The sequence below is a fragment of the Agelaius phoeniceus genome, chromosome 1 (genome assembly GCF_051311805.1).
Source record: "Agelaius phoeniceus isolate bAgePho1 chromosome 1, bAgePho1.hap1, whole genome shotgun sequence".
Lineage (NCBI taxonomy): Eukaryota > Metazoa > Chordata > Aves > Passeriformes > Icteridae > Agelaius > Agelaius phoeniceus.
The window spans coordinates 10,171,439-10,182,054 of record NC_135265.1 but is presented as its reverse complement, the minus strand read 5'-3'; the positions used below and the strand labels follow the sequence as shown (position 1 = coordinate 10,182,054).

The following is a 10,616-nucleotide window of genomic DNA, read 5'->3' as shown; positions in this document are numbered from 1 at the left end:
ACCTCGTTAATGTGTATAGATATCTATGGGAGGGCGCCAAAAGGACGGACCAGGTTCTGCTCGGTGGCTCCCAGCGACCCAGGATGAGGCAATGGGCTCCCAGGAGATGAGGCAATGGGCAGAAACTGAGGCACAGGAAGCTCCACTGAGCATGAGGAAGAATTTCTTTACTGGGCAGGTGACCGTGCACTGGAGCAGCCTGCCCAGAGAAGCTGTGGAGTCTCTCTCCCTCACTGGATATTCCAGAACCATCTGAACACAATCCTGTGCTGTGTGCTCTGGGGTGACCCTGACTGAGCAGGGAGGTTGGACCAGATTGACCCACTGGTCATATTCTAATTTCATTAACTGCAGTACATCAATCACCTTTTTGCTGAAAAGCAAAATTACTGACTTGTGATGGAAAGAGCAGGTGACCCACTGTGCTTCCTTCCAGCCTGGCCCATTCTGTGATTTTGAGCTGGTGCCCAGGTGGGTTTCTGCAGGTGAGGGCTCAGACCCTGTGAGCTGGGGATGGAGGACACAGCCCCACAGCCCTCAAGCACTGTTGTTCTCTGCAGCACTGACCTGTTCCAGGTGAAGTGTATCATGAAACCATCCCTCATCCTGGCTGATTCACTTTTAATAAAGTTGTGCACAATTACTGCAGGGCAAAAAAACTGTAAGAAGGGTGCTATGCTTAATCTGCCACTTATCCAGGTGCTGGGTAGAGGTAGGTACAAAGAACAGTTGTATAAATAAATTAAAATGCTAATAATATACCCCCAGTGACAAGTACAAGAGCTGATTTCTGCAACAAAACACAAATGGCAGCTGGAAAGAGCTCTATGGTTGTCTGCAGGAAAGGTGTGTGCCATTTCACAGCAAATATTTACAGCCCATTAACATGTGCAATTTAAAAGACTAAGTGAAAATTTCTCTGAGTTCTTTTAACGTTGTTGCCTCTTTTCAGAGTGTAAAATAAAAAGTTAATATGTAGCAGCTACTGCTAATATTAATGATTGTAGAAAACTGACTACTGGGGGTGGGAAGGGGGGAAGAAGCAAAGGAAGATACATTTTTGCATTTTAGAAACATTCTTGCCATAGTTCAGTGGGAGTTTGTGGCTGACTTCAGAGGTAAAATTTAACCCCTTACCCTTGACTTAGTCAGTTGACAAGTAGGTACAAACCCTTGATGCCTTGCCTCATATTCATATTTCCAGAATAAATTAAAAATGTAAAAGTTTCCACTTGTCCAAACCGTGAAATATTTTCCTTTGTCACGTAGCAGAAAAGTAAATCAAGTATTCAATTATGAGAAAAAAAACTCCATCTTGATATTTTCTTGGAAAAAACAAACCCAATAAAACACAAAAAAAACCCAACCAAGAAAAAAAAAAAAAGCTCAAACACACCATTAAATGTAAGTATGACTTTTAAGGGCTAAATTATATCCACTAAATATAAACATCTATGGATACTAAAATATTTATAAGCCTCCTAATGGATTATTTATCTGGTTGTAGCAGAACAATAATAATCTATAAGCACCCGGTTTGGGGAAACCCCTGATTTCAATCCAGGCTGTGGGATGAGCAGATTGGGAGCAGCCCTGGCCAGAAGGATTTGGGGGTGCTGGTGGGTGAGAGGCTGGACATGACCCAAACATGGCACTCACAGCCCAGAAACCCAGATGTGTCCTGGGCTGCATCCAAAACCCCTGGGCAGCAGAGCAGGGAGGAGATTCTGTCCTTTTCCACTCTGGTGAGACCCCACCCAGAATAGTGCATCCAACTCTGGGGTGCCCTGAAGAAAGACATGGACCTCTTGTAGTGAGTCCAAAGGAGGCCACCAAGATGATCAGAGGGATGGAGCACCTCTCCTACAAGGAAAGGCTGAGAGAATTGGAATGGTTCATCCTGGAGAAGAGAAGGCCTCAGGGTGACCTTATTGTGGCCTTCCAGTACCTGAGGGGAGCCTGCAAGGAAGCTGGAGAGGCACTTTTTAAAGGTCATGTGGGGAACAGGACAGGGAGTCCATGCAAACTAAAAGAAAGTAGATTTAGATTAGATATTGTGATAAAATTCTTTACAGTGAGGGTGGTGAGTCACTGGCACAGGCTGCCCAGAGAAGCTGTGCATGCTCCATCCCTGGCACTGTTCCAGGCCAGGCTGGATGGAGCTCTGAGCCACCTGGGCTAGGGGAAGATGTCCCTGCCCATGGCAAGAGACTTGGAGCTAGATGATCTTAAAGCTCCCTTCCAACTCCAACTTTCCTGTAATTCTATGATTTTATATTTTCTTCCCTGAACAAATAAAAATGGCCATAAAAGCCATCTTGGATTATCTCAAAAAGCTCTTTAGCCATAGTGTATAAACACATGGAACTAGGCATCTGCTTAGGAAGGGATCTCTGCAGAAATTCTGTCCTATGTATAGAGACTGAAGGACAAAACAACCTTTTAACTGGATTTTATTTTTAACAACAATCTAGCAAATACATATAACTAAATAAGCAAATGTGACAGTGATGCCAAAAACTGAAAAGAAGAAGCAGCTTTTTTTTCAAGTTCTGTTTCTCTTGTCTACTGTTTAGAACATGCCTATGTATTTCCTGAAAAAAACAAACAAACAAACAAAAAAACCAACAAAAACCAAACAGTTTTGGCTGCTAATAGCATTTCTTCTTAGCCCTATGATAGTATGCTAGTCAGGCATCTCTAAGACAAGAAAAAATACAGATGTGGGAAAGTGCCACTAGAGGGTTTAGAAAGAACTTTTCAAACCTTAAATCTAGGGATCAAACTGAAGTTTAACTGCTGCATGAGAATACAAGGTAGAATAGCAGCTTTGGAATAACAATACTAAAATTTGTGCACGCTTAAATCCATGTATTAAAATAATAAACTACAGTGTGTCACCAATATAGTGGAGAAAATGAATACACCAGGGGTTTGACTGCTTTTATAAAATGTGTGTTAGACTCAAGTGAATACAGGCAATAAAATGACACATATCTGTTGTGTAAAGCCAGCATAAAAGGATGCCCTAGATTTCCTTTCCAAGAAAAGTGTTGTAAAACAGGGGTTTGGTAGCCCTGAGAATTTCATTACAATTTTATCATCTACAGGTTTTTCTCTTGTCCATATATCTCCTTCTCCACCTGCACTGTTATCTGAAAAACAGGATAAAATAGTACAGCTTTTTATATTCTGTAGTAATGAACTTTTTTTGTTTATTTATTTTTATCTGCTGATGTTCCTCTAAGCTGGTGAAGCATTATTGCATTTTTCTTCACCTCTGTGGAATGACACATAACAGTATTATACCAAAAAGTTACTGGAAATATTACCCCTCAGAGGGACAAATGGCAACTTTTCACCAGGCTTAAAAATCAAGACTCTTCTATTATTAGGAAAAAAACCACCTTTTAAAATTTTTTTTTAATTTTTATGAAGAAATGAACATGTTAGGATCTAGGCTTTGTAGGGTTCCTCCCCCTCTTTTTTTACCACATTTTGCTGAAGCCTTTTGAAGATTAGAAGAAAATTTAAATATTTCTATCAGCAGACATGCATAAATGATCTACAAAATATCAAAATGCTTTTGTTAGTCCTTCAGGTTCATAAATAGAAACAGCAAAAATGTGGATTACTGCAGTAAAGTTTGTGTCTTTAGTCATTTGTAAGAATCAAATGAGGGGAAAAAAAGGAGACTATAATTATTGTGAAAACTTGTTAGGAAACACATCTTAGTGGAAAGTATTTCTGTCTTCAGGAACAATAAATATTTGAGGATCTTGTCATGAGAATACAATTTATGCATTCAGTGAAACTGAAGCCAGCCTGGGTGATAGCAGGGATCAGACAGACATACATAGTTTTTCTCCAAACAGAAGCTAAGGTATGTTAGAGTCTTTTGGCTCTTCTTTGTGTTATATATTAGATAAATTGAAGCAGGCAAAAATATTTCTGGTCTGCAGTAGATAACCTGGAGCAGGTTTGACAGCTGCATAAAATCAAACACAGAAGTAGAGAGTATTCCATCATGAGAATCTACTAGGATAAAATTTCACGTAAATTATATTTTCATTAATAATTCAATTTTTTAGGGATTATGTTCCTCAGCAAAAATTCTCAGATTTCTACTCAATAAAGATTTCTCTTCAATAGCAAAAAAGTGTAGAGAGAACCATTAGACTGAAATAATGCTGCTGGGTGAAATCAGGTGTAACACCACATATTGTCCTTCAGGAAAATAAACTGTTAATGAAAATGGTCATGAAGTAAGAATTAAAATTGCTTCCAAAACATGTTTTCTTGTGTGAACTCCAAAAAGTTGAGAAAATTAGGTTTTCTCTTTTTACCACATAAACTGAATTTTCCCAATTTTTCTCATGGTCAAAAATGATGTACAAACAAGATCTTTCAGGAAGTTATTTGGGAAAGTAGTGATGGTATTTACTGGAAAACAAATCATCACGGCAATCTGATGGTGATGCAATGTAAGGGTAAACACAGGATGACACTACTTGGCAATGGAAGCTGTAGCATTGGAAAGAGCAAAAAAGGAGAAGCAAACACATATGGCTAAGAATGGGTATAAAGGGATGTTGCTAACAAAAAGTATTAATTAAAGTTCTAGTAATGCAACAGGCCTAAAAAGACAGGATATGGAAAGAATAAATATCATCTAAATGAAATAAATATAATCAGCTGTGTAGCTGATACAATTGACTAAAGGATACTAAAGAAGAAGGCAGAGCAATCTCTGGGCCATAAATTATTATCTTCAGGACTTCCTAATGCACAACTACATATTTTTAAATTTTACTTTTTTATTATTATTATTTTTACATTTTTATATATTAAAGTAGAGGATCAGGAAATATGTGAATTAACATTTCCAAGATTCTTGAGCAAATTATTAAATTCTTTATCTGCACCAAAAAATTAGAAGAAACAAATAACTAGTGTTTATCTAGAACATTTTATTATAAATTTTATAACGAAGTAACTAACCCTAATTTATCACCTTGCAGCAGAGTTTATATCTTGATTTTAGCAAGACTCTTTTGTCTCTATACAACAATGGCTATGCTAATTTCATACCACCCAGTTTCTTCATCAAAATATTGTGTGGGCCCCAGTGAGTTATCTGCAAAGGTTCTTAGAAGTCAGTGGTAAACTCTTTATCAGAACTTCCTCTTGATGTTACAGATAAACGTTATCAAATTCATGCTACAAGATCTTACTTCTGTTTTCCTCTTTGACTGGCACACTATCACCCACTTTTACTTCTGATTAATCAAACTTCCACATCAATTAATGAATTACTCTGTGCAGGACCAGTGCTAGGCTGCCTGGTCTACAATTATATTATGTTTGTCATTCTAAATGCTACTACAAGATTAATTTTTCTTTCCTGGTTTGTTTCACCATTTTATTAAATTTGACTGTATGGGGAACTTCTCTAAATTCTATATCCAGCTCATTTTCAAAATACATGCTGGACATACATGAGAGCAGAATAATATGTAGCTCACAGTAAAGTGTTACTTGCCAAATATCACATTAATTCAATCACTGTTTTTCCTCTCATTTTGAATTTTCATTTTAATTTGTGGTACAGTTGTATTCTGACTCAGACACTGTGAGGCCGGATAGGGAAATAAAATGGACAATGGAGTCCAAGGCTGAGAACAAAAGACTTGAAAAAATGAGAGTATTAATAGTGTTGGTTGTAATGGAGGCAGCCAACATACAACGTGACCATTTGTACTAGGTGTTACTGAAACTCAGGAGTGAGGTACATTAAAGTCACATTATAAGCAGAGTAAGTAATTAGAAGAGGAATTCAATAAATGCAAAAAATCACTCAAATTTACTGTAGTTAATTTCACTGGTGTCCAAAGGGTTCACAGCATCATACTTGATACCCTCAGTTTAAGGTCACAAGCTTTCCTAGAGCCTTATGGTGCTCTTCATTCAGTTTCTTCACAGTTACAGCCTGCAGGTGTTCTGAGTTCTCTAGAAGATCCAAAGTAAATTATAATTTCAAAGTTTGGATTACCACCCAGTTGTAAATCACTGATTTTGTTACATCTTTTTGTATCATTTGGTTGTTCTGAATATTCATCTTGAATAATCTAAATACACAGATGGAGTAAATACAGTGTCAGTGGTAAGGAGAAAGTAAAGAACAGCAGGAGTCCATGGCCAGAAATTGTTTTAGCTTAGAGTGGTCCATTGAGCCTGATGGCAGGCATGGAGGCATTTTGGAAAGATAAGAAAACAGAACACCACATTCAGTTGTCAAAACATGGATTCTTTTGCCAGTTCTGCTGTGCCACACTAAGCAAACAACTTTTCCTTTGATGCCATTGCCTTTTTGACTTTCTTCCCTCCGGATAATTGAGATGAGGCTACTTTCACTTCCTAAGAAAATGAAGCTTTTATATAGCTTTTCTATTTGTCCACTTGTGTGTGTTTTCATAACTTTTCAGCCTATTGGCTAAGTGATTCACCCCTCTTCACTACCTGCAAATATGAAGTCTCAAAGTCCTACACATTTTGCGAAAATTGGCATCTGAAGAGAGGAGAAAGGATCCTTATTCCCACTAAGTGAAAGGTTAGCTATTTAAAGCCAAAAAAAAAAAAAAAAAAGAAAAAGAAAAAAAACCCAAAAAAACCCCCAAAACAAATAAAACCCACAAACTTCTGGTAAATGCTGAGTTTAATCTGTGTGTATCTGTGATTAGGACCTGATAGCTAAGGACAAGCAACAGCTGCCTCTTACGAAACTCGTGACTACATCAAAGTTATTTGAAAAGGTAAAAAAATTATGGGAGGAATGGTGCAAGAACCAGGTGTTAAAGGGATACAGGGCACAAGCCTGTTATAAAATCAGCTTATTCGGTTTAACAAACCCCAAGATAGTGAGTGCCACCCTCGGTACTCGTGAGTGTTAACAGGATGACAGAGGAGGCAGCTTTATGTGAGGATGTGTGAGCCAAACTTCAGGAAACACCTGTTGTAACTCAGGCGCGGAGTGACCAGCGTCTGGTCCCTCCGAGGCATCAATCAGGCTCTCCTTTAATAACACCCATCAGCAGCGAACAAAGCGAGACGCGGAGGTTGTCATGAAGGGTGTAACAGGTAGGAACATCCAGCCGCGAAAGTGACCGAAGAGAACGGGACACGGTGTGTTTTGCCCGTGAGGAAGCGCACACACGCCTCGGCACGTTCGTTGTGCTCCTGCCACCCACCGAGAAACCCTTTCCGGCGGTGTCCCCCAGAGCCGCGCTCCTCTTCCCGCATTCCCGATGGCCGTGGCCCCGAGCGGCAGCGCGAACCCGCGCTTCCCGGGCAGGCCTGCGAGGGAGGGAAGAGCGAGCGGCGGAGGGGAGGGGAAGAGGCTGCCCGGGGCGGGGGAGGCGACGAGCAGAGGCGTTCGTGCGGCGGCCGGGCGCCAATAGCGGCGGTCGGGGCCGAGCCGCCTCCTCCCGGCGGCAGCGGCGGTCGGAGCTGGGCCAGCCGGGCCCGGAAGCGGCGGCGGGTGGTGCCGGAGCGCGGTGAGCGGGGCCGGGCGCGGGATGCGAGGAGGCGCCGCCGCCGCCCTGCCCCCTGCCCGCTCGCAGCCAGCGCCCCAGGAGGAGGAGCAGCGGGAGGAGCGGCAGCAGCAGTAGGAGCCGCCGCTGCGGTAGCATGAGCGGGGCAGCCGCTAAGCAGCCCCCCGGCGCGGGGTCCGCCGCCGAGCCCGCCGCGGAGAACGCGCCGGCTGCGGACCCCGTGCCGGAGTCTCCTCCACCGCTGCTGAGCGTGGACGTGACGGGATTGGTGTCGCAGTTTGCGAGGAGCTTCGTGCTGATCTTCCCCGTGTATGTGCTGGGCTACCTGGGGCTGAGCTTCAGCTGGGTGCTTATCGCCCTGTGCGGGCTCTTCTGGATCCGCAGGCACCGCGGCGGCAAGAGCTCCCGCCTGGGCCGGGCGCTCGCCTTCCTGGAGGACGAGGAGGAGGCGGTGCGGCTCAGCGTCTCCTCCGCGGATCTGCCTGCGTGGGTGAGTGGCCAACACCCTTCGGCGCTGCCGCGAGCACCCGCGCCCGGCGGGCCGGGGCCTGGTACCTCCCCGGGACGTGCGTGATGACACCCAGCCCCGCCGTGCTGCCCCTTCGCAGGCCGGAGCCCCAGAGCCGGCCTGGCGGGAGGGGTGAGGGGACTGCATCCCCATGGCTGCTTGTCCCGGTCCGCCAGCCCCTTCCGAGACGGTGCAGCGGTGGGAGCGGGCGGCAGCGTGTCCCTTCCCCGCCGTTCTCCTTCCGCCGGGGTGGCCTGTCCGTGTCCCCGCCGCCCGCTCCGCTGCGCCCGCGGCGCTGACGGCGGTGACAGCCGGAGCCTGCCGTGGCCGGGGTTCCCCTGGCAGAAATAAACTTTGCTGCAGGGTTTGGGTTTCCTTCCCCTCAGGTGCCAGTGGCGCGCACGGCTCGGTTCTAGCGCGGTCTCTGCAGAACGCGGGTGTCGCGGCTTGGGCCGTTCCTTACAAAGTTGAGATGAGAGGGAAATAGAATCGGGCTCTTAACCCTGGCAGATCTCTGAGTAGAGTGTTGCCAAACGGGGGATGAACCAGAGGTGGGGTGGTGTTTCTGAGTGGTTTCAGGGCTGTGACATGAGGACTAAGGTACAGGGGCTGTGGTGGCTTTATTTGTGCATTGACATGGTGGGGTTTTCAAAGGCTTTCTCCAAATCTTCTTTTGAAAGTTTTAGGCTTTCTACAAGGTCTTCAGAACTAACGCTACTTATTTTTTTGTTTTAGCTTAAATCTGGCTTCAAAGTTGAATACCTTTCATTTGTAATTTCTCCTTTGGAGGATTAATGATGTTTTTGATGCAGCTGCCAGTGTGCATCCAGGCCTGCCTGTGCCCCGCTCTGCCCCCGTGATGCGCTGGGCAGAGCTTGCTGCTCTCTGAGTGCCCATAGCCAAAATCTTGAGGGTTTCTGCTGATTCTTTCCGTGTGATTCCTTTACTGACTGCTCTCTTCTCCTGACCTACAGTCACCCACCTGTCCCCTGGGGACTCTTTGCAGTGACTGTGCATCCAGCAGTGCTGAGATGATAAGAGTGCAAGCAGCTGTTTTCATTTCTGAGATCAGATTGCAATACCTGATGTGACCTGTTCTAGCTCTACTGAGGAAGTTATAGGAGAGAATAGAGTGGGTAGGTGTGAGACTGGAGGCTTTTACTCCTCTTCCATCATATCTTTTGCCAAAGCTCTGATGGAAGATCATTACAAAAATAAGTGCAGTGTTCAGGAGAGATTAAATGTTTTTTACCTCTTGAAGCAGAGATGTGAGTCTCAAATAAGGTAGCTAATAGCTCTTACATTACCTGTAATGTGTGTTGTTTGGTTTTTCCAAATCACACAGCAATATAATGGAAATGTTCTGATACTGCATTTAAAATGAATTAATTTTAAGTAGTGGAGGCTTGTATATAGTAACAATCTGCTGGTAACTAAGCCATAGATATTCAAGCTTAGTGCTGTGTGTAAGTTTTATTTTAAGTTGCAATTTGTTACCTTTGATAAAATGGCAATTAATTTCTGCGTGGAGTTGTCCAAATAACTAAAGATTTGGAAAGGGGCCTCCTGTTTGAAGTCAGAGACAAAAAAAAAGTCGAGTGCCAGCTGCAAGCACCTGCATATATCCTATGGCATTGTGAGAAAGCAATTGATCAATAAGCAGGGTGTCCCAAAAGTGTGACCCTCTCAGACCAGTTGGCAAATGGATGTAGATTTTTTTTTTTCTGTAGATTTTTTTTGTTATTTTTTCCTTCTTCTTTATCCATGTTCTTAAATTTTAAAGGTCTTGGTTCTTTTCTTTCTGTTGATGTATTTGCTATGTTCTGGAAGCATCATTCTTTCAAGTAAAAGTAGCTTCCAGAATAAATGTAATCTGGAAAACAGAAGACTTCTGAAAACCTGCTTAAATCAAAAGTGGCCTTCAATGGCTGCTGTCATAGTCCTTAAGGTTTATATGAGTCTTTTGCTGCTTCCATAATGAATCTTGAAAAACTGCTGTTATTCTTCCTTCTGCATTATGTGCATTTTCCTGGAGATTTGTGAATTTCAATCATATTTGAAGTAACAGGTACTGGATGGAACCTGACATTTCTGATAGGGATGAGCTTTATCCATCTCAGTATGAACTCCAAACTGAAGGATTTTCCATTGGTTTCTGTTATGGAAATAAGTTTTAAATTGCTTGAGTAGGACAGTGCTGTGATTTATATATAGGAAAGTTTTTACTCTTCTGGGACTGATGCTGAGGTGTAATAAACCATTTTTCAAATAAAATTATGCAGTACCTCAAAGTTTTATTTGACATGTGGTATCTTTCTGTGCCCTTGATTGGAGAAGAGCTTTAGCTTTGTGTGTTAGGTATGATTCCCTTTCCCCACACACCTTGGTATTGTCTGTTGCTTTAGTGGTTCATATTAAATACTCACTAATACTGCATTGAGTTATTTATTTTAAAGACAGTGATTATTTCAAGAGAATGTTTTTCTGCTGGCAATCTGCTCAGTTGCAGTTTGAAAATGATACAGTTGTGCCACCACACTAGATAGCATTTGTGATGT

General features: G+C 42.9%; 1 protein-coding gene across 3 annotated transcripts in view; it reads left to right on the top strand.

Annotated features, from left to right (window-relative positions):
* Positions 1 to 7,407: 7,407 nt before the first annotated feature.
* ESYT2 (extended synaptotagmin 2) overlaps positions 7,408 to 10,616 on the top strand; it is an 80,711-nt gene continuing 77,502 nt past the window's right edge. Inside the window, exon 1 of one of the 3 annotated variants that reach the window (XM_077192067.1) lies at positions 7,408 to 8,040. In XM_077192067.1, the coding sequence (XP_077048182.1) occupies positions 7,687 to 8,040 (354 nt within the window). In that variant the 5' untranslated portion in view covers positions 7,408 to 7,686. The remainder of the gene's footprint in view (positions 8,041 to 10,616) is intronic. The other 2 variants (XM_054642083.2, XM_054642091.2) reach the window with 2 other exon arrangements.